Source organism: Triturus cristatus, chromosome 8, assembly GCF_964204655.1.
Source record: "Triturus cristatus chromosome 8, aTriCri1.1, whole genome shotgun sequence".
Classification (NCBI taxonomy): Eukaryota; Metazoa; Chordata; class Amphibia; order Caudata; family Salamandridae; genus Triturus; species Triturus cristatus.
This window is the reverse complement of record NC_140591.1, coordinates 1629904035-1629928039: the sequence shown is the minus strand read 5'-3', so window position 1 is coordinate 1629928039 and position 24005 is coordinate 1629904035. Positions and strand designations below refer to the sequence as shown.

Sequence of the window (24005 nt, the reverse complement as noted above, 5' to 3'; positions counted from 1 at the left end):
CGACCCGCACAAGTGAGGTACCATTTTTCTCGTAGGACTTTGGGGAACGCGGGGTGGGTGGAAATTTGTGGATCCACGCAGATTCCAGAACTTTCCATCACAGAAATGTGGGGAAAATGTGTTTTTTTTGTCAATTGTTTACGTTTGCAAGGGATTCTGGGTAACAGACCATGGTGGGAGGCAGTCAAGTCACCCCATCCTGGATTCCCCTTGGTGTCTAGTTTTTAAAAATGTATAGGTTTGCTAGGTTTCCCTAGGTGCCGGCAGGGCTAGGGTTCAAAATCTACAGCTAGTCACTTTGCCAAAAAAAGGGTCATTTTTCACTGCAAAACCACGTTGCGTTTTGCGCCGTTTCCTGTCGCGGGCACTAGGCCGACCCGCACAAGTGAGGTGCCATTTTTCTCGTAGGACTTTGGGGAACGAGGGGTGGGTGGAAATTTGTGGATCCACGCAGATTCCAGAACTTTCCATCGCAGAAATGTGGGGAAAATGTGTTTTTTTTGTCAATTTTTTACGTTTGCAAGGGATTCTGGGTAACAGACCATGGTGGGAGGCAGTCAAGTCACCCCATCCTAGATTCCCCTGGGTGTCTAGTTTTCAAAAATGTATAGGTTTGCTAGGTTTCCCTAGGTGCCGGCAGGGCTAGGGTTCAAAATCTACAGCTAGTCACTTTGCCAAAAAAAGGGTCATTTTTCACTGCAAAACCACGTTGCGTTTTGCGCCGTTTCCTGTCGCGGGCACTAGGCCGACCCGCACAAGTGAGGTACCATTTTTCTCGTAGGACTTTGGGGAACGCGGGGTGGGTGGAAATTTGTGGATCCACGCAGATTCCAGAACTTTCCATCACAGAAATGTGGGGAAAATGTGTTTTTTTTGTCAATTGTTTACGTTTGCAAGGGATTCTGGGTAACAGACCATGGTGGGAGGCAGTCAAGTCACCCCATCCTGGATTCCCCTGGATGTCTAGTTTTTAAAAATGTATAGGTTTGCTAGGTTTCCCTAGGTGCCGGCAGGGCTAGGGTTCAAAATCTACAGCTAGTCACTTTGCCAAAAAAAGGGTCATTTTTCACTGCAAAACCACGTTGGCTTTTGCGCCGTTTCCTGTCGCGGGCACTAGGCCGACCCGCACAAGTGAGGTACCATTTTTCTCGTAGGACTTTGGGGAACGAGGGGTGGGTGGAAATTTGTGGATCCACGCAGATTCCAGAACTTTCCACCACAGAAATGTGGGGAAAATGTGTTTTTTTTGTCAATTTTTTACGTTTGCAAGGGATTCTGGGTAACAGACCATGGTGGGAGGCAGTCAAGTCACCCCATCCTGGATTCCCCTGGATGTCTAGTTTTCAAAAATGTATAGGTTTGCTAGGTTTCCCTAGGTGCCGGCAGGGCTAGGGTTCAAAATCTACAGCTAGTCACTTTGCCAAAAAAAGGGTCATTTTTCACTGCAAAACCACGTTGCGTTTTGTGCCGTTTCCTGTCGCGGGCACTAGGCCGACCCGCACAAGTGAGGTACCATTTTTCTCGTAGGACTTTGGGGAACGCGGGGTGGGTGGAAATTTGTGGATCCACGCAGATTCCAGAACTTTCCATTGCAGAAATGTGGGGAAAATGTGTTTTTTTTGTCAATTTTTTACGCTTGCAAGGGATTCTGGGTAACAGACCATGGTGGGAGGCAGTCAAGTCACCCCATCCTGGATTCCCCTGGGTGTCTAGTTTTCAAAAATGTATAGGTTTGCTAGGTTTCCCTAGGTGCCGGCAGGGCTAGGGTTCAAAATCTACAGCTAGTCACTTTGCCAAAAAAAGTGTCATTTTTCACTGCAAAACCACGTTGCGTTTTGCCCCGTTTCCTGTCGCGGGCACTAGGCCGACCCGCACAAGTGAGGTACCATTTTTCTCGTAGGACTTTGGGGAACGCGGGGTGTGTGGAAATATGTGGATCCACGCAGATTCCAGAACTTTCCATCACAGAAATGTGGGGAAAATGTGGTTTTTTTGTCAATTTTTTAGGTTTGCAAGGGATTCTGGGTAACAGAACATGGTGGGAGGCAGTCAAGTCACCCCATCCTGGATTCCCCTGGGTGTCTAGTTTTCAAAAATGTATAGGTTTGCTAGGTTTCCCTAGGTGCCGGCAGGGCTAGGGTTCAAAATCTACAGCTAGTCACTTTGCCAAAAAAAGGGTCATTTTTCACTGCAAAACCACGTTGCGTTTTGCGCCGTTTCCTGTCGCGGGCACTAGGCCGACCCGCACAAGTGAGGTACCATTTTTCTCGTAGGACTTTGGGGAACGCGGGGTGGGTGGAAATTTGTGGATCCACGCAGATTCCAGAACTTTCCATCACAGAAATGTGGGGAAAATGTGTTTTTTTTGTCAATTTTTTACGTTTGCAAGGGATTCTGGGTAACAGACCATGGTGGGAGGCAGTCAAGTCACCCCATCCTGGATTCCCCTGGGTGTCTAGTTTTCAAAAATGTATAGGTTTGCTAGGTTTCCTGTTGGACTTGGCCCTTCTGGCAGGTTCCCTCCGAAACTTTTTGCTTGTAATTGGTAACTTGGTGTAGTGATTTTGGGTTTCTGCGCACTTTACCGCTGTGTCCCAGGGTAAAGTGCGTGCGTGTTGTGAGGTTGGCCTGCCCTCCCATAGGAATGCATGGGGGAATGTAGATGTCCCGGTAGTTCCTGATGCGTGGGGTGGGCAGGCCCGTGTTTGGTATGTGCGGACTCGTGGGAGTGAATGCTGCGCGTTGATGTGTGCGGCGTGCGTGTACCTGGTGTGGAAGTGCCACTTCTAGAAGTGGGCACTTCAGTGTGCAGTCTGAAATGTGTGGCGTGTCTGGTGATTGGCTGGTGAGGTCAGGTGACGGACTAGGGAATTCCCCAGAGTCAGGAGGAGTCACCCAGTGGTGAATGGGGAGTTAGCATGTAGATGGCTGGGGAGGAGTGTACCTGGGTCCTGAATAGGACAGGGCTCCCCCACACAATGCTGGCACCGGCCCCTGTGGTGCGTCTAATGACCCTAGCCCTGCCAGTGAATAGAGTGAGGGGCTGAGCACATCAAGGGTGCTCCCCAACCAGCTGCGACTGGTTTTCCCCCTCACCCTGAACCCAGAACAAAGGGATTTGGTGTATAAAAAGGGGCTGTGTCCCCTTACAAAATGTTCTTGTTCTGCACTTGAATCTACCAGGGGCGTGCTGCTGCTGGGGCCCAGGGGAAGGCTTGCCTCCCTGGGCCCTGCCCAGCCCCTGGATGCCCTGGATACTGGAGGACTTTTCCTTTGCTGGGAGCTGCTGTGCTCCAGCTTCCTTGCCCCAGGACCTTTGCGACAGCCTTCTAGCGCCTGGGAGCGCTTTATCTCTATTTTTGCCAGGAAGAAGAGCGTGCATGCTCTGCAGCGCTCAGCGGCCTTCCTTGACCCCAGAGGGGACCCCCAGCGTGAGGATTCCCCCGTAAAGGCTGCACCGTGTGGGAGCCTACCCCGCCGCCCTGCGGCTTGTTGTAATTATGCGCGGGTGCCCCCCCCGCATTGCGGCCTTAGTTTATGTCTTGGCGGGTGCCCACCCCGCTGAAAATGCCGCCGACTGCTGTGTTTAGGAGCGGGTGCCCACCCCGCACTTTGCCAGGTGAAGGATCGCCGCCGCGGCCCGAGCCGCAATGAAATCACTTCCGGGCCGCTGCCCAACGCGACCCGGAAGGCAGGAGAGACTGCGTCCCTGTGGGCGGGGCTTCCATGCGGAAAGGGAAGCCCACGCGCCGCACAGAAGGGATGCCGTCTGGAGCCTCGCAGGCTCCGGGAGGAATAGTAGAGTCCCGGGTCCCAGGAGGGGGCCCGGGTTAAGAAATGCGGCCGGTGCAGGCAGCGCCTGTCCATCCTCTCCTCCGGGGCTCCCGTGGTGAAGGGGGAGCCCCGGTGCCGCGAGTAGAGCAGAGGTGTCGGTCCTCTACATCGAGGGGGCCGTGGCGGTGCTGCACGCATGCAGCCTGGACCGCCGAGTGCCCCGCGGATTCCCTGCGCCAACCGGGTGGGAAGGAAGCCGGAGTCTTTGGTCCAGAGTCCTCGAAGCAGCCCGGTAAGTGAGGGCTGAGTCTGACGGTGGTTTGGGGGGGTGGTGCGGGGCACATTGTCGGTGCCCGCCCCCTGAGTATGTGCCGGTGCTTTGGTCTCTTGAGCGGCCCCGCTTGCTAGAGGGCCGCTCCCACGTGGCTTGTGTTAGGGTCCCCATGACGGGTCCAGGGGTGCCCAGGCCAGTTCCTATCTCCACAGTTGCCCCGCTGGACAGTGGGCAACTGCAACGATGGGGCCATAATTGTTTTTAGAGCCCAGAGAGGCTCCAACGTGGGGGACTGATTTGTTTTAGAGCGCTCCTGCGCTCCAACGACGGGTGCCAGTTCCTCGTGTGGGAACATGATTATGCTAGAGCCCAGAGAGGCTCCAACTTGGGGACATGGTGTGTGTCGAGCCTAGGTGGCTCCAACGTTGTGGATATTGGTTCAGGGGCGATTGAGAGCCCCTGCTTTATTTGCCTCCCCCAGCTGCGCAGCACTTAGTGCCAGCTGCAGCGTTTAGGCCCTGCCTTGTCCCCAGCTGCCCAGCAAGTAGTGGGCAGCTGCTACGTTTAGGTTCTGGCGCAACCTGGACTATAATGCGATTTTGGTGCTAGGAAATGTACGGTGTAGTATGTTTTGCGCACCCTGTGTTCATGCTTTTGGTGCTAGGAAATGTACTGTGTATCGTAGGTTTGGCGCACCCTGTGTCTTGTACCTCTAAATGTGTTTAGTTCTGCCTAGGAGGTTGTTTTACCTGCGTAGGTTGATGGTAGGAAGAATGTACTTCCCTGTGTTGTGTACGCCCCTAGTGTAGGTGTACTTAGGGGGCTAGGTCTAAGGCGTTAGACTTGCGAGAATTGCATAATGTGATTTATGCCCCTGTGATAGGTGCAGGATAGGTTTTACACCTGATGCTAGTGTGATGACACTGAGGTCATAAGTGCGCCAGTAGAGACTGGCTGTGCTCTACAGTTACTTTGTGTTATGTCCTATGTTTACTATTGGTGATTTGTGCTATGTTCTAAGTGCTAATTCCTGACAGTGGTCCATGTGGCCCTGTCCCCTGTATATATAATCCCTTGTAAATTCTGCCCGTGCCTGTTGGCACATTGTAGAGTGTGTGTTTTTATCTAATGTGTTGTGTATAATACAAAGGCTATTTTTATAGAATACCTTGTGTGGAGTTTCCTTTGTGGTGGGCCTTGGGTGTTGTTGCTGGGTGCGTGCGCAAACGCTTTACACATCGCCTCAGGGATAAGCCTGTCTGCTCGTGCCAAGCTACCAAGGGGGTGAGCAGGGGTTATCTTTGGCGTGTAACTTCCTTGCCCTGACTAGAGTGGTGGTTTCTGCCTGACTTTGGCGCAAGCCTTAGCCAACCAGAAATCCCATTGCTAACATTGGTGATCAGCGGTGGGATTTGGACTTGCGTTTGCGCTGTACCGCAGCAGCAACTGGCCGCACTACAAAACTCTGCATTTAGATAAATCACATGGTATAGGGATTATTGTTTTAAAGTTTGCTTTTAAATGTCATTTCTTTGGAAATGTGTTCTTGTGCACTGTGAGTTAGGTGTCCCTAGCTCGGGAGGGTAGATCATCCCCCTTAGTGCATTGTGTTTTCTGGATTCACCAGAGGGTGGGATCCAGTGGTGGCAGCAGATGTGTCCAGTGCATGTATTCCCATTCCCAGTTCCAGGGGTAGTGGTACCTGTGTCACGTGGTGGTCAGGTTGAGAAATCAGGGGCGGTAGAAACTGTCTTACCAGTCTTGGGAGGGGTTTGGGGATGAATGTGTAATGCGCTGGATGAATGTGAATGTCCCATTCCCAGTTCCCAGAGTAATAGTACCTGTGTCACGTGGTGGTCAGGTTGAGAAAATCAGGGGCGGTAGAAACTGTCTTACTAGTCTGGGGGGTGTGTGTGGGGATGAATGGTGTGAGTTCTCTGAAATAAGGAGCTTGCTGAATTCTTTGGTGTGAGTTCTCTGAAATAAGGAGCTTGCTGGTTGATTGGGTGTGAGTTCTCTGGGATAGGGAGCTTGCATTGGGGAGTGATTCCAAAAGTAGTGGCTGAGGTGTCTTCCAGCCCAGCGTGGTGGAAGAGGTTCAGAGTAGCCCAGCTAGGTCTCGGTGTAGGGGCTCACGGCCTGTCTCTGCGGAGAAGGAGTGGGTGGGACTGCGTGTCTCCAGGAGCCCGAAACCCAGTGTCAGGGCCTGGATGGTTTCTTTAGGGAACATCAGGTCGGGGGCCTAGGCTGTACCAATAGGTCACTTGAGGAGGATCTCCCAGTGTCTAGAGGATGTGGAGCGTCTGTAATCAGAGCTCCAGTAGTCCTGGTGTCTGGCGGTACCGCTCCAGTTGGGAGGGTGCGGAAGTCCAGAGGGAGGGGTGAGAGGGGGAGGGATTCCCCAGTGGGAACCAGTAGGTCAGGGACCAGCCGGGAGGGCTGTGTCGCCACTGAGTGACCGTGGTGTCGCCACTTCTGTCCTGGGGGGTCTGCACGCACTGTCAGATGGACAGGAGGTAGTGAGATCAGCGCCAGGCAGACTGTCACACGACCCATTAGTTATGTGTCACCCTCGTTAAGTCCTGGTTCGCCAGGCATCTGACCAAAGGGTACGTCCCTCGGTTGGGGAGCCAGTAGTCGGTGTTTCCGGATCTGGACGTAAGGGCAGCTGTAGTCCTGAGGGCAGGTGGGGCTCATCTTAAGTGAAGAGACCCTGCTCTACAGTGGAAGGGGGTGCAGAGGGAGGGAGTCCTCGCCTCTGACCCCTTGGATCCCAGGTGGTAGACCAGTTGGTGGAGAGAGGTCCTGAACTGGTGGGAGAGTTGTGTTCTGGTGGGTGCTTCCCTGGGAGGGTGCGGAACCCCAGAAGTAGAGGTAGGGTGGGGCATTCTTGCCCGTGACCTCTGGTCAGCCTGAGGGTGCGGACCCTAGGTTGAAGGATCAGTGGTAGTTGGGAACTACACTGAGAGGGAGAGTGGAGAAGGGCTTGTATGCCAGGGGTTACTACCCCCCACTCTGGGTTTGGCAAGGACCAGTGGTATCTGGGTGGCCTAGGGCCTGGTCCTGGCCGTGGACAACTAGGTAGTACCAGTGGGGTAGCCTAGTTGGGCCTGAGTTCTTTTCGGTTGTTTTTTTTCAGATGGAACCATGTTGATGGAGAAGGGCGTAGAACCGGAGAGTGTCCCTGCAGTGCGGGCCTGCGTCCGTGTTCTATCGCCCCAAGCAGGGAAGACCATCACGGTGGTGATTGGTCTGCCCTGCGTTTTGGCTGGAAGGGGGTTGTGTTGGACTTGGCCCTTCTGGCAGGTTCCCCCCGAAACTTTTTGCTTGTAATTGGTAACTTGGTGTAGTGATTTTGGGTTTCTGCGCACTTTACCGCTGTGTCCCAGGGTAAAGTGCGTGCGTGTTGTGAGGTTGGCCTGCCCTCCCATAGGAATGCATGGGGGAATGTAGATGTCCCGGTAGTTCCTGATGCGTGGGGTGGGCAGGCCCGTGTTTGGTATGTGCGGACTCGTGGGAGTGAATGCTGCGCGTTGATGTGTGCGGCGTGCGTGTACCTGGTGTGGAAGTGCCACTTCTAGAAGTGGGCACTTCAGTGTGCAGTCTGAAATGTGTGGCGTGTCTGGTGATTGGCTGGTGAGGTCAGGTGACGGACTAGGGAATTCCCCAGAGTCAGGAGGAGTCACCCAGTGGTGAATGGGGAGTTAGCATGTAGATGGCTGGGGAGGAGTGTACCTGGGTCCTGAATAGGACAGGGCTCCCCCACACAATGCTGGCACCGGCCCCTGTGGTGCGTCTAATGACCCTAGCCCTGCCAGTGAATAGAGTGAGGGGCTGAGCACATCAAGGGTGCTCCCCAACCAGCTGCGACTGGTTTTCCCCCTCACCCTGAACCCAGAACAAAGGGATTTGGTGTATAAAAAGGGGCTGTGTCCCCTTACAAAATGTTCTTGTTCTGCACTTGAATCTACCAGGGGCGTGCTGCTGCTGGGGCCCAGGGGAAGGCTTGCCTCCCTGGGCCCTGCCCAGCCCCTGGATGCCCTGGATACTGGAGGACTTTTCCTTTGCTGGGAGCTGCTGTGCTCCAGCTTCCTTGCCCCAGGACCTTTGCGACAGCCTTCTAGCGCCTGGGAGCGCTTTATCTCTATTTTTGCCAGGAAGAAGAGCGTGCATGCTCTGCAGCGCTCAGCGGCCTTCCTTGACCCCAGAGGGGACCCCCAGCGTGAGGATTCCCCCGTAAAGGCTGCACCGTGTGGGAGCCTACCCCGCCGCCCTGCGGCTTGTTGTAATTATGCGCGGGTGCCCCCCCCGCATTGCGGCCTTAGTTTATGTCTTGGCGGGTGCCCACCCCGCTGAAAATGCCGCCGACTGCTGTGTTTAGGAGCGGGTGCCCACCCCGCACTTTGCCAGGTGAAGGATCGCCGCCGCGGCCCGAGCCGCAATGAAATCACTTCCGGGCCGCTGCCCAACGCGACCCGGAAGGCAGGAGAGACTGCGTCCCTGTGGGCGGGGCTTCCATGCGGAAAGGGAAGCCCACGCGCCGCACAGAAGGGATGCCGTCTGGAGCCTCGCAGGCTCCGGGAGGAATAGTAGAGTCCCGGGTCCCAGGAGGGGGCCCGGGTTAAGAAATGCGGCCGGTGCAGGCAGCGCCTGTCCATCCTCTCCTCCGGGGCTCCCGTGGTGAAGGGGGAGCCCCGGTGCCGCGAGTAGAGCAGAGGTGTCGGTCCTCTACATCGAGGGGGCCGTGGCGGTGCTGCACGCATGCAGCCTGGACCGCCGAGTGCCCCGCGGATTCCCTGCGCCAACCGGGTGGGAAGGAAGCCGGAGTCTTTGGTCCAGAGTCCTCGAAGCAGCCCGGTAAGTGAGGGCTGAGTCTGACGGTGGTTTGGGGGGGTGGTGCGGGGCACATTGTCGGTGCCCGCCCCCTGAGTATGTGCCGGTGCTTTGGTCTCTTGAGCGGCCCCGCTTGCTAGAGGGCCGCTCCCACGTGGCTTGTGTTAGGGTCCCCATGACGGGTCCAGGGGTGCCCAGGCCAGTTCCTATCTCCACAGTTGCCCCGCTGGACAGTGGGCAACTGCAACGATGGGGCCATAATTGTTTTTAGAGCCCAGAGAGGCTCCAACGTGGGGGACTGATTTGTTTTAGAGCGCTCCTGCGCTCCAACGACGGGTGCCAGTTCCTCGTGTGGGAACATGATTATGCTAGAGCCCAGAGAGGCTCCAACTTGGGGACATGGTGTGTGTCGAGCCTAGGTGGCTCCAACGTTGTGGATATTGGTTCAGGGGCGATTGAGAGCCCCTGCTTTATTTGCCTCCCCCAGCTGCGCAGCACTTAGTGCCAGCTGCAGCGTTTAGGCCCTGCCTTGTCCCCAGCTGCCCAGCAAGTAGTGGGCAGCTGCTACGTTTAGGTTCTGGCGCAACCTGGACTATAATGCGATTTTGGTGCTAGGAAATGTACGGTGTAGTATGTTTTGCGCACCCTGTGTTCATGCTTTTGGTGCTAGGAAATGTACTGTGTATCGTAGGTTTGGCGCACCCTGTGTCTTGTACCTCTAAATGTGTTTAGTTCTGCCTAGGAGGTTGTTTTACCTGCGTAGGTTGATGGTAGGAAGAATGTACTTCCCTGTGTTGTGTACGCCCCTAGTGTAGGTGTACTTAGGGGGCTAGGTCTAAGGCGTTAGACTTGCGAGAATTGCATAATGTGATTTATGCCCCTGTGATAGGTGCAGGATAGGTTTTACACCTGATGCTAGTGTGATGACACTGAGGTCATAAGTGCGCCAGTAGAGACTGGCTGTGCTCTACAGTTACTTTGTGTTATGTCCTATGTTTACTATTGGTGATTTGTGCTATGTTCTAAGTGCTAATTCCTGACAGTGGTCCATGTGGCCCTGTCCCCTGTATATATAATCCCTTGTAAATTCTGCCCGTGCCTGTTGGCACATTGTAGAGTGTGTGTTTTTATCTAATGTGTTGTGTATAATACAAAGGCTATTTTTATAGAATACCTTGTGTGGAGTTTCCTTTGTGGTGGGCCTTGGGTGTTGTTGCTGGGTGCGTGCGCAAACGCTTTACACATCGCCTCAGGGATAAGCCTGTCTGCTCGTGCCAAGCTACCAAGGGGGTGAGCAGGGGTTATCTTTGGCGTGTAACTTCCTTGCCCTGACTAGAGTGGTGGTTTCTGCCTGACTTTGGCGCAAGCCTTAGCCAACCAGAAATCCCATTGCTAACATTGGTGATCAGCGGTGGGATTTGGACTTGCGTTTGCGCTGTACCGCAGCAGCAACTGGCCGCACTACAAAACTCTGCATTTAGATAAATCACATGGTATAGGGATTATTGTTTTAAAGTTTGCTTTTAAATGTCATTTCTTTGGAAATGTGTTCTTGTGCACTGTGAGTTAGGTGTCCCTAGCTCGGGAGGGTAGATCATCCCCCTTAGTGCATTGTGTTTTCTGGATTCACCAGAGGGTGGGATCCAGTGGTGGCAGCAGATGTGTCCAGTGCATGTATTCCCATTCCCAGTTCCAGGGGTAGTGGTACCTGTGTCACGTGGTGGTCAGGTTGAGAAATCAGGGGCGGTAGAAACTGTCTTACCAGTCTTGGGAGGGGTTTGGGGATGAATGTGTAATGCGCTGGATGAATGTGAATGTCCCATTCCCAGTTCCCAGAGTAATAGTACCTGTGTCACGTGGTGGTCAGGTTGAGAAAATCAGGGGCGGTAGAAACTGTCTTACTAGTCTGGGGGGTGTGTGTGGGGATGAATGGTGTGAGTTCTCTGAAATAAGGAGCTTGCTGAATTCTTTGGTGTGAGTTCTCTGAAATAAGGAGCTTGCTGGTTGATTGGGTGTGAGTTCTCTGGGATAGGGAGCTTGCATTGGGGAGTGATTCCAAAAGTAGTGGCTGAGGTGTCTTCCAGCCCAGCGTGGTGGAAGAGGTTCAGAGTAGCCCAGCTAGGTCTCGGTGTAGGGGCTCACGGCCTGTCTCTGCGGAGAAGGAGTGGGTGGGACTGCGTGTCTCCAGGAGCCCGAAACCCAGTGTCAGGGCCTGGATGGTTTCTTTAGGGAACATCAGGTCGGGGGCCTAGGCTGTACCAATAGGTCACTTGAGGAGGATCTCCCAGTGTCTAGAGGATGTGGAGCGTCTGTAATCAGAGCTCCAGTAGTCCTGGTGTCTGGCGGTACCGCTCCAGTTGGGAGGGTGCGGAAGTCCAGAGGGAGGGGTGAGAGGGGGAGGGATTCCCCAGTGGGAACCAGTAGGTCAGGGACCAGCCGGGAGGGCTGTGTCGCCACTGAGTGACCGTGGTGTCGCCACTTCTGTCCTGGGGGGTCTGCACGCACTGTCAGATGGACAGGAGGTAGTGAGATCAGCGCCAGGCAGACTGTCACACGACCCATTAGTTATGTGTCACCCTCGTTAAGTCCTGGTTCGCCAGGCATCTGACCAAAGGGTACGTCCCTCGGTTGGGGAGCCAGTAGTCGGTGTTTCCGGATCTGGACGTAAGGGCAGCTGTAGTCCTGAGGGCAGGTGGGGCTCATCTTAAGTGAAGAGACCCTGCTCTACAGTGGAAGGGGGTGCAGAGGGAGGGAGTCCTCGCCTCTGACCCCTTGGATCCCAGGTGGTAGACCAGTTGGTGGAGAGAGGTCCTGAACTGGTGGGAGAGTTGTGTTCTGGTGGGTGCTTCCCTGGGAGGGTGCGGAACCCCAGAAGTAGAGGTAGGGTGGGGCATTCTTGCCCGTGACCTCTGGTCAGCCTGAGGGTGCGGACCCTAGGTTGAAGGATCAGTGGTAGTTGGGAACTACACTGAGAGGGAGAGTGGAGAAGGGCTTGTATGCCAGGGGTTACTACCCCCCACTCTGGGTTTGGCAAGGACCAGTGGTATCTGGGTGGCCTAGGGCCTGGTCCTGGCCGTGGACAACTAGGTAGTACCAGTGGGGTAGCCTAGTTGGGCCTGAGTTCTTTTCGGTTGTTTTTTTTCAGATGGAACCATGTTGATGGAGAAGGGCGTAGAACCGGAGAGTGTCCCTGCAGTGCGGGCCTGCGTCCGTGTTCTATCGCCCCAAGCAGGGAAGACCATCACGGTGGTGATTGGTCTGCCCTGCGTTTTGGCTGGAAGGGGGTTGTGTTGGACTTGGCCCTTCTGGCAGGTTCCCCCCGAAACTTTTTGCTTGTAATTGGTAACTTGGTGTAGTGATTTTGGGTTTCTGCGCACTTTACCGCTGTGTCCCAGGGTAAAGTGCGTGCGTGTTGTGAGGTTGGCCTGCCCTCCCATAGGAATGCATGGGGGAATGTAGATGTCCCGGTAGTTCCTGATGCGTGGGGTGGGCAGGCCCGTGTTTGGTATGTGCGGACTCGTGGGAGTGAATGCTGCGCGTTGATGTGTGCGGCGTGCGTGTACCTGGTGTGGAAGTGCCACTTCTAGAAGTGGGCACTTCAGTGTGCAGTCTGAAATGTGTGGCGTGTCTGGTGATTGGCTGGTGAGGTCAGGTGACGGACTAGGGAATTCCCCAGAGTCAGGAGGAGTCACCCAGTGGTGAATGGGGAGTTAGCATGTAGATGGCTGGGGAGGAGTGTACCTGGGTCCTGAATAGGACAGGGCTCCCCCACACAATGCTGGCACCGGCCCCTGTGGTGCGTCTAATGACCCTAGCCCTGCCAGTGAATAGAGTGAGGGGCTGAGCACATCAAGGGTGCTCCCCAACCAGCTGCGACTGGTTTTCCCCCTCACCCTGAACCCAGAACAAAGGGATTTGGTGTATAAAAAGGGGCTGTGTCCCCTTACAAAATGTTCTTGTTCTGCACTTGAATCTACCAGGGGCGTGCTGCTGCTGGGGCCCAGGGGAAGGCTTGCCTCCCTGGGCCCTGCCCAGCCCCTGGATGCCCTGGATACTGGAGGACTTTTCCTTTGCTGGGAGCTGCTGTGCTCCAGCTTCCTTGCCCCAGGACCTTTGCGACAGCCTTCTAGCGCCTGGGAGCGCTTTATCTCTATTTTTGCCAGGAAGAAGAGCGTGCATGCTCTGCAGCGCTCAGCGGCCTTCCTTGACCCCAGAGGGGACCCCCAGCGTGAGGATTCCCCCGTAAAGGCTGCACCGTGTGGGAGCCTACCCCGCCGCCCTGCGGCTTGTTGTAATTATGCGCGGGTGCCCCCCCCGCATTGCGGCCTTAGTTTATGTCTTGGCGGGTGCCCACCCCGCTGAAAATGCCGCCGACTGCTGTGTTTAGGAGCGGGTGCCCACCCCGCACTTTGCCAGGTGAAGGATCGCCGCCGCGGCCCGAGCCGCAATGAAATCACTTCCGGGCCGCTGCCCAACGCGACCCGGAAGGCAGGAGAGACTGCGTCCCTGTGGGCGGGGCTTCCATGCGGAAAGGGAAGCCCACGCGCCGCACAGAAGGGATGCCGTCTGGAGCCTCGCAGGCTCCGGGAGGAATAGTAGAGTCCCGGGTCCCAGGAGGGGGCCCGGGTTAAGAAATGCGGCCGGTGCAGGCAGCGCCTGTCCATCCTCTCCTCCGGGGCTCCCGTGGTGAAGGGGGAGCCCCGGTGCCGCGAGTAGAGCAGAGGTGTCGGTCCTCTACATCGAGGGGGCCGTGGCGGTGCTGCACGCATGCAGCCTGGACCGCCGAGTGCCCCGCGGATTCCCTGCGCCAACCGGGTGGGAAGGAAGCCGGAGTCTTTGGTCCAGAGTCCTCGAAGCAGCCCGGTAAGTGAGGGCTGAGTCTGACGGTGGTTTGGGGGGGTGGTGCGGGGCACATTGTCGGTGCCCGCCCCCTGAGTATGTGCCGGTGCTTTGGTCTCTTGAGCGGCCCCGCTTGCTAGAGGGCCGCTCCCACGTGGCTTGTGTTAGGGTCCCCATGACGGGTCCAGGGGTGCCCAGGCCAGTTCCTATCTCCACAGTTGCCCCGCTGGACAGTGGGCAACTGCAACGATGGGGCCATAATTGTTTTTAGAGCCCAGAGAGGCTCCAACGTGGGGGACTGATTTGTTTTAGAGCGCTCCTGCGCTCCAACGACGGGTGCCAGTTCCTCGTGTGGGAACATGATTATGCTAGAGCCCAGAGAGGCTCCAACTTGGGGACATGGTGTGTGTCGAGCCTAGGTGGCTCCAACGTTGTGGATATTGGTTCAGGGGCGATTGAGAGCCCCTGCTTTATTTGCCTCCCCCAGCTGCGCAGCACTTAGTGCCAGCTGCAGCGTTTAGGCCCTGCCTTGTCCCCAGCTGCCCAGCAAGTAGTGGGCAGCTGCTACGTTTAGGTTCTGGCGCAACCTGGACTATAATGCGATTTTGGTGCTAGGAAATGTACGGTGTAGTATGTTTTGCGCACCCTGTGTTCATGCTTTTGGTGCTAGGAAATGTACTGTGTATCGTAGGTTTGGCGCACCCTGTGTCTTGTACCTCTAAATGTGTTTAGTTCTGCCTAGGAGGTTGTTTTACCTGCGTAGGTTGATGGTAGGAAGAATGTACTTCCCTGTGTTGTGTACGCCCCTAGTGTAGGTGTACTTAGGGGGCTAGGTCTAAGGCGTTAGACTTGCGAGAATTGCATAATGTGATTTATGCCCCTGTGATAGGTGCAGGATAGGTTTTACACCTGATGCTAGTGTGATGACACTGAGGTCATAAGTGCGCCAGTAGAGACTGGCTGTGCTCTACAGTTACTTTGTGTTATGTCCTATGTTTACTATTGGTGATTTGTGCTATGTTCTAAGTGCTAATTCCTGACAGTGGTCCATGTGGCCCTGTCCCCTGTATATATAATCCCTTGTAAATTCTGCCCGTGCCTGTTGGCACATTGTAGAGTGTGTGTTTTTATCTAATGTGTTGTGTATAATACAAAGGCTATTTTTATAGAATACCTTGTGTGGAGTTTCCTTTGTGGTGGGCCTTGGGTGTTGTTGCTGGGTGCGTGCGCAAACGCTTTACACATCGCCTCAGGGATAAGCCTGTCTGCTCGTGCCAAGCTACCAAGGGGGTGAGCAGGGGTTATCTTTGGCGTGTAACTTCCTTGCCCTGACTAGAGTGGTGGTTTCTGCCTGACTTTGGCGCAAGCCTTAGCCAACCAGAAATCCCATTTCTAACATTTCCCTAGGTGCCGGCAGGGCTAGGGTTCAAAATCTACAGCTAGTCACTTTGCCAAAAAAAGGGTAATTTTTCACTGCAAAACCACGTTGCGTTTTGCGCCGTTTCCTGTGGCGGGCACTAGGCCGACCCGCACAAGTGAGGTACCATTTTTCTCGTAGGACTTTGGGGAACGCGGGGTGGGTGGAAATTTGTGGATCCACGCAGATTCCAGAACTTTCCATCGCAGAAATGTGGGGAAAATGTGTTTTTTTGTCAATTTTTTACGCTTGCAAGGGATTCTGGGTAACAGACCATGGTGGGAGGCAGTCAAGTCACCCCATCCTGGATTCCCCTGGGTGTCTAGTTTTCAAAAATGTATAGGTTTGCTAGGTTTCCCTAGGTGCCGGCAGGGCTAGGGTTCAAAATCTACAGCTAGTCACTTTGCCAAAGAAAGGGTCATTTTTCACTGCAAAACCACGTTGCGTTTTGTGCCGTTTCCTGTCGCGGGCACTAGGCCGACCCGCACAAGTGAGGTACCATTTTTCTTGTAGGACTTTGGGGAACGCGGGGTGGGTGGAAATTTGTGGATCCACGCAGATTCCAGAACTTTCCATCACAGAAATGTGGGGAAAATGTGTTTTTTTTGTCAATTTTTTATGTTTGCAAGGGATTCTGGGTAACAGACCATGGTGGGAGGCAGTCAAGTCACCCCATCCTGGATTCCCCTGGGTGTCTAGTTTTCAAAAATGTATAGGTTTGCTAGGTTTCCCTAGGTGCCGGCAGGGCTAGGGTTCAAAATCTACAGCTAGTCACTTTGCCAAAAAAAGGGTCATTTTTCACTGCAAAACCACGTTGCGTTTTGCGCCGTTTCCTGTCGCGGGCACTAGGCCGACCCGCACAAGTGAGGTACCATTTTTCTCGTAGGACTTTGGGGAACGTGGGGTGGGTGGAAATTTGTGGATCCACGCAGATTCCAGAATTTTCCATCACAGAAATGTGGGGAAAATGTGTTTTTTTTGTCAATTTTTTACGTTTGCAAGGGATTCTGGGTAACAGACCATGGTGGGAGGCAGCCAAGTCACCCCATCCTGGATTCCCGTGGGTGTCTAGTTTTCAAAAATGTATAGGTTTGCTAGGTTTCCCTAGGTGCCGGCAGGGCTAGGGTTCAAAAACTACAGCTAGACTCTTCGCAAAAAAAGTGTAAATTTTCAGTGTGAAAATGTGGTGCGTTCACCTTAGGTTTTGAGCCACTTCCTGTCGTGGGCACTATGCCTACCCACACAAGTGAGGTACCATTTTTATCGGGAGACTTAGGGTAGTTCAGATTTGTAAAGCAACTGTTATTTCCTATTGATTTTTGATGCATTTATCCCTTCCAAATGAAAGACATTGTGTAAAAAAAAAGTCATTTTGGAAAAATGACCAATAATTGTCATGCAAATATGAGTATTCCCAATTTCGTAAATGTGCAAATATGCACTGTTTCTAAACTCTGTAATTTGTTCCCATTTCAGAAATACATAGGTGTCTTTCATACCGATTTTTCCATGTATACATTTTCCCACAATAATTGCTATATACCCGGAACAAAAAAAAAAACATTACAAAATGCTGCTCAGTTTTCTACTCTGGGTTCGTTGGGCTCTTGGTGAACCTACAAGTCCTATATATCCTCACAACCAGGAAGGTCTACCGGATGTAACGGTACATTGCTTTCAAAGAGATGTCATAATTCGAAGAAGTTACAGGTGAAAACGTTGGCTCAAAAGGCTGCTTTTTTCAACAAATTTTCAATTTTTGCTATATTTACCTGTAAGTTTCTATAAAGAAACCTTGATGGATCTACACAAATGACCCCTTGCTGAATTCAGAATTTTGTCTACTTTTTAAAAATGTATAGCTTTCCAGGATCCATTATTGTTTTTGTACCCATTTCTACCATTAACTGGAAGGAGGTTGAAAGCACAAAAAATATCAAAAATAGGGTATGTCCCAGAAAAATGCCAAAACTGTGTAAAAAATGTTGGTTTTCTAACAAAATTCTGTCATTCCCTAAAAGCTGGAGAAATGGTGATTTTAGCCCCACAAACCCTTTTTTGATACCATTTGCAGAGAAAAACCCGGAAGCTTTCAATTGCAGCCCGTTTTTCCCATTTTTCACAAAAAAAACAAAATTTTGCTGTATTTTGACTAATTTCTGGGAACCCTCTAGGAGAATCCACAAACCCTGGGTACCTTTAGAATCCCCAAGATGTTGGAAGAAAAGGACGCAAATTTGGCGTGGATACCTAATGTGGTCAAAACGTTACAGGGGCCTAAGCGCGCACTACCCCAAATAGCCCAAAAAAGGCTTAGCACAGGAGGGGAAAAGGCCTAGCAGCGAAGGGGTTAAGCCTTTTGACGCCTTTAGTACTAGGCCTCAAAGAGCCTAGTATATATATTTTTTCCAGAATACATCAACTTCTATTTCTTGCCAAATACTTTGATAATGGTAAGATTTTTCAATACATTCTAAAAAGATGAACAAAGTAAGAAAGGTGTGACTACTTATTGTATATGATGCATATAGTTTTTGAATTGATGGCATTAACTGGTTACTAATGCTAATTCCTCATGGTTGTATTATGTATCAGCTCATTGTTAAATAATTGTTAAATATCCCCAGGGGCCCTATCCATGTCTACCCAAAGAATATTATACCCCTGCATATCATTCTTGAAGATTTGAGAGTGCAGGCAAGGGGGAAGTGAAAACCTTACCTTAACCGACTCTATCGACTCTGGATTCAGAGATGCAGATTTCAGGACCTCAACTAGAAAGAGAAAGCGGACAGAATCAAAGGGGAAAACTAGAAGAAGTAAAAGTATCAAGTAAAGAGAGGGTGGGGAGAATGGAAGAGAGAACTTACAAAAGAAAACTACATCGGGCAGGAAAAGAACACTCAACGCCGACCGAGGAGAAGCCAAGAAGTCACAGCAAACACGATAGGAGAGGGGACTAGACATAATCCGGCCCAGCCCAGCAGGAAACAAGACACTGATGTAAAGGTGGACACCGAAGACCAGGATGAAGAAGTCTGGACAGAGAAGTGGTGGATGCCGCCCACAGGCACAAACTAGTGCACCACAGTCCTGGTGGGGTGGTGGCACCCTGGAGGAGTTTAGGGTGTTCGGGAGGACGGAGGTGGAAGGGTGTTGCAGGAACAAGGTGTTGTGTTGTTATTGCAGTTTTTTCTTTCTACCTCCTTCTACCTTCTTTTATTATTTTTGCTTGGCCACTCTTCTTGACAAGGGGTTTCAAGTGAACATACTGAACACCAGTGTTGTGTGTTCCCTTTGTTATCCTAATTTTTGTATTTTATAGGCTGCTTTTGCTTTGCACACATTGCGAAAATATTGCACTTGTTTTTCACATTATTATTTTTACATAGTCAGCATATGTTTTTGTATTTTGTTATAGGATTTATTCTGAGCAAGGTTAAAAAACATCGCTCCTTGTTATTCATTATGGTCCCCACTAGCACCTAGCCATAATAGAGAAATCCAGTTGCTGTTTTTAAACTTACATGTTTTGTTATATAACTCGGCACGTGTTGTCCTGAGACACCAGAAAGAACCAAGGTCCTGCAGATGAGAGGGTTGCATCAGCTGAGCTGTAGAACAACCTTCTATATGTGCTAAAGTACAGCGTACACAAGTAAACCATAGAAATCTCAAATCTATAACCACTTAGCTTAAGCAGAGAGGGTGGGTTTAGGCAAACCTGTCAAATAATATGACAGGCCTTTTCGTGGTATATGGTTTATTCAGTATGCTAATGGCATTATTGACATGAATCTGTTTTATATTTGAGGCTCACTTATTGCATACTAGAGCACGATTTTTAAAATAAATATTGTAAACTATTTTTGTGTCTCGAATTTGTAATGTTGTGGACAAGAGTGAGAGAATGAAAGGGTGTAACCTGCCACCGCAATCCCTCGGGGGGTCAGGAGTGTTGTGTTCCGGGCTACCAAATCACTTGTCTCTCTTGAAAAGTTAGGAGGGCAAGTGAGGCACTATTGGCGAGTCAAATTTGGGCCCACAGATGCTGATGTAGTATGGTGATTCAGTCCTGACATACTGATGTCCTGTGGTCCCAAGCATGGTTCTGTTCCTGAGCAGAATCCCTACAACACAAGTGGGAAAGGAGTTGCTAAGAGAGAGGTAAAGCACCCCTGACAGGCTACCTAGAGAGGAGAGAAAAAGTACCCTTGGTATGTTTAAAGCATACACATAACCTATACCTGTGAAAAAGGAGAGAGTAAAGGACCCATAACCCAGAGAGATATACTATATATATATTGGCAAACAAAGAACCTAAGAGGAAGAACGAGAGTACAACACAGGGTACCAAGGCTGAACTTAATAATTTCTTTCAGTAGGGTTCATTATTTTTTTAGTTAACACTTGCCTGGGTATTCTGGCATGTCTTTGAAGGTGCCGTAGACTGGTGTGCCACCTTTTCTGTCCTAAAGAGAGAGAAGAAACAAAGAACGGTTAATGCCAGAGGGAGGAGAACAAGAGTTCCTCCTCTATACAAATCAGACTATGCTGTGAACAAGTCTGTGAAACGTTCCTTTTTTCTCTCATAAGACTGTAATCGCAAAAAAGTCACCACTGCAAAAAGAATTAAAAGTAAGATTCCTAACTCTTACTTTTGCACAGTCATCTACAAAGTCGTGTCAGAAGAAGAAACGGAATCTTAAATCTGCAAATTAGCCGATGGCCCAAAACAACTGGAGGGTGCTAGGGAGAAGTTTGTGTCCACTCCCTAGCAGGTGAGAGAGACTTTTTAAAAGGCTCTTCAGTCACTGTCAGAGCAGTTATAACTGGTCTACTGGATTCAACATACCTCCATCGGTAAATTGGATAATGTGCTAGGTCAACAGAGGAGCCGCACAGCACTCTCCTCTATAGTCTTGTAAAAATATACATCAGAAGAAGACCTAATTTTTAGAGGTTTGGTCAGGTAACTCCTTGGTTCACAGATCTATTAGCACAATACCTAGGCCCATTGCTTATGGAAGAATTGCAGTTGGTTTATCGGGCAGTAAACACTATAAAACTGTCCAATGAGGACATTAAGAAAAGTAAATGGGAAGATTAGGAATGGATGCTGATCCCTGCAGGATATTCATTTGACAAATAAAGGAGACAGTGAGAGTGTCACCATAGGCATTGTTTTATAGACTAAAAGGTTTACGTGATGCGAGGCTGGACAGGTTCGGGTGGAGGCCCGTCCCCTGTTGCTGCGACAGAAGATCCTCCCGAAGAGGCAGTCGGATCGAAGAATCAATGGCCATGTGTAACAGCTAGGAATACCAGACTCTTAGTGCCCAATCTGGAGCCACAAGGATGACTTGGTCCCGGTCGCGCTTGATTTTCTTCAGCACTCTGGGCAGAAGTGGTATAGGTGGAAAGAAGACCGCAACTCCTATCGTGACGAAAAGCCTTGCCTAGCGAGTGCCGCCTTGGAAATTCAAACTAGCAGAATTGCTGACATTGCACGTTCTCATGCGCGGTGGCAAATAGATCTAACCAAGGCTCTCCCCACTGCTGAAAGAGACCTTGTCCACTTCCGAGTGAAGACACCATTCATGATCAATCATGCATCTGCGGCTGAGTTCGTCTGTCCTTGCGCTAAGTGTACTTGCCAGGTGTTGAACCGACAGGGATATGCCCTGATGTTCCTGCCAGGTCCAGAGGCGGAGGGCCTCTTGACATAGGGTCCACGACCCCACCCCGCCCTTTTTGTTGCAGTACCACATGGCGGTCGTGTTGTACGTGAACACCTGCACTACTCTTCCCCGGACAGAGGGAATGAATGCTTTCATCGCAAGATGGGTTGCCCAAAGCTCCAGAGGGTTGATGTGGAGTCCAGTCCGCCAGAGACCAGAGGCCTCTCATCTCCGCCTCTCCCATGTGGCCCCACAGAAGCAGTCTTTCATTTTGTACCATCTAGATGTATGAAGCCATGGAGCCTAGGGGAGATGCCATGGAGCTAGGAGAGATGCCATGGAGCCTAGGAGAGAAGCTAGGCAGCCTAGGAGAGATGCCACACAGCCTAGGAGAGATGCCACGCAGCCTAGTAGAGATGCCACGGAGCCAAAGAGAGATGCCACAGAGCCGAGGAGAGATGAAACGGAGCCTAGGAGAGATGCCATGGAGCCTAGGAGAGATGCCATGGAGCCTAGGAAAGATGCCAGTGAGAAATGCCGCGGAGCCTAGGAGAGATGCCGTGGAGCCTAGGAGAGATGCCGTGGAGCCTAAGAGATGACGGGAAGACTAGGAGAGATGCAGTGGAGCCTAGGAGGGATGTCTAGAAGAGATGCCATGGAGATTAGGAGAGATGCCACGGAGCCTAGGAGATGGAGCCTATGAGAAATGCCACGGAGCCTAGGAGATATGCCATGCAGCCTAGGAAAGATGCCACAGAGCCTAGGAGAGATGCCATGAAGACTAGGAGAGATGCAGTGGAGGCTAAGAAAGATGCCATGAAGACTAGGAGAGATGCCGTGGAGCCTAAGAGAGATGCTATGGAGCCAAAGAGAGATGCCACGGAGTCTAAGAGAGATGCCACGGAGCCTTGGAGAGATGCCACGGAGTCTAGGAGAGATGCTGTGGAGCCTAAGAAAGATGCCATGAAGACTAGGAGAGAAGTCGTAGAGCCTAGGAGAAATTCTCTGGAGCTGAGGAGATGCCATGGTGCATAGGAGAGATGCCATGGTGCATAGGAGAGATGCCATGGTGCATAGGAGAGATGCCGTGGAGCCTAGGAGAGATGCCACGGAGCCGAGGAGAGATGCCGTGGAACTTAGGAGAAATGCGGTGGAGCCCAGGAGAGATGCCATGGAGCCTAGAAGATATGCCAAGGAGAGATGGTCGTAGAGCCTAGGAGAGATGCCATGGGGCCTAAGAGAGATGCTGTGAAGACTAGGAAAGATGCCGTGGAGCCTAGGAAGGATGCCACGGAGCCTAGGAGAGATCCCACAGGGAGAGGAAGTAACGGCCCAACAGACATGAGGTGTTTACCAACTGCAGCCCCAAGCTGAAGGAAGAAAACATCTTCTTCCCAAGGTGGTCCAGCTTTTTGGATCCCCTATCAGGTGGTACTTTAGGAAATGAGCCTTTGGACGTGGCGGCTTGGACCACCAAGCTCTCAGGGTAAGGGTGTTGGGAGAGGAAAGAGGGGTAGCCCGGAACCGGGCGGTGGCGTCTGACGATCATCCTATCCACAAGAGTGTACGACGCTCCCTCCTCCGTAGCCAAAGTAGGTGGAGACAACATGCCAAGGTCTGGAGAAGTATTCAGTCCACTGGCATCCCCCAACTCCTCTCGCCAGTCTGCATCATTGTCTAACTGGTCAGTTAAAGGGGTTCCAGACCCATCCCAGTCCTACTCACCCTCCTCTGATTGCCAATCTGGCCTAAAAGAACCAGGGTGGAACAAGGGCACAAAGTACCCTTCGGTGCCTGAACCGGTGTCGGTCGACGCCGGTCCAGCTCCGTGTCCACATTGGGGTGGAGGCCGGGGTTGCCGCCAGCTGGGGACACAACTGGTGTCAGCTGCGGACGTGGTACCGCTGGAGTGGGCACCGGGGGAGGTGTAGTCAGGGCGACCGGCGCCAATCCGAATCCGGGCCTGTATCCAAGGGGACCCTGGGGTGCCGGAGCCGAAGCCGCCGGTGTCAAAAGCCCAGGGCACCCAGCTGAGTGTGCGCGGGCCCGACGGCGTGCCGGTGGAATCGGGCTGCCCAAAGATGGCATGCATCGCCAGTTAGAAACTCCGAAGCTGGGCAGAGGTCGCACCGGGTCCCGGGAAGGGAGGAAAACCCAGAGTCGGCCCAGCGAGCTCCACAAACGGACACTGGACTTCTCATCGCAAAGCTTTACATCGCAAGCTCCGTCAACAGGACCTTTGATGTCGAGGCAACAGGACCTCTCCCATCGTGTCACTGCATCTCGGAACCGCCACACCACCTCAGCTGCATGATGCATCTTCAATCCGGATCCAAGCAATGCTCTGCAAACCATGTTTAAAGATACTATCTAAAAGAGACAATTAGTTATAAATTCCTTACCTTAGAATTCCCCCCCACCGCGTCAGCCTGGATCCGGATAATTTTTTCGTCAGCAGTACACAAGTCCTTTTCACCAAGGCAAGAGGGAAGCAGGCAGCAGGTCAGCACGGAGAACCAGGAGTCAAGCAGAGTGGCAGTGCTTCAGCAGCACAGCAGTCCTACTTCATGGCAGAGTATCCACAGATCCAGATGTTAATGAAGTGGTGGTGTCTAAGGTCCAGTATGTATACCCAGTTGTGCTTTTGAAGTGGGGGATACTTCGAAAGACATGCCTTTGAAATACACAAGTGTCCTGCCTTCTCCGCCCTGGCTTCAGACTAATTACAGGGGGAATGCAACCCATTTTGTGGAGACACAACACTGCCTATTCAGGTGTAAGTGAGGCTGTGCCCAGCTCCTCGCTCCCATCCTGCCAGTGGTAGCTCGTCTAAACATAGCTAAGCTCCAGGAGCGGCTGTTGTCAGGAAAGACTGGCGGGGCGGGTTGTGGTCGGTAAGGGGGATGGGGTGTCAGAGAGGACAATGGATGAAAAAAAGAAAGAACATTAAGGGGGCGTTGCCAAGACCCGGAGCAAAATGTCCTCCTGAGCTGATAGCTCCATAACACCTTTCCCCCTCCCGTCTATCCGCCTGTGACATCCGTGGCACCGAGGTGAGGAAACTCCTTGGATACCAAGCAGGACGTCTCACACCGACTCCCGTCACCAGAAACCGCTGCTACTTGAAGCTTTGGGTTCCGCAGGTGGGGTGGAGGGCCTAATGCTACACTGGAGCGGGGGACTCCAG

At 52.2% G+C, this 24005-nt stretch overlaps 1 protein-coding gene across 1 annotated transcript in view; it reads right to left on the bottom strand.

Moving 5' to 3' along the window:
• The window catches only part of LOC146808461 (transient receptor potential cation channel subfamily M member 2-like), a 3976112-nt gene that overhangs the window by 3205591 nt on the left and 746516 nt on the right, over positions 1-24005 (bottom strand). The window contains exons 12-13 of the mRNA XM_085623954.1: positions 19552-19609; positions 17859-17911 (exon numbers count right to left, since the gene is read on the bottom strand). Of these exons, the coding sequence (XP_085480080.1) occupies positions 17859-17911; positions 19552-19609 (111 nt within the window). The remainder of the gene's footprint in view (positions 1-17858; positions 17912-19551; positions 19610-24005) is intronic.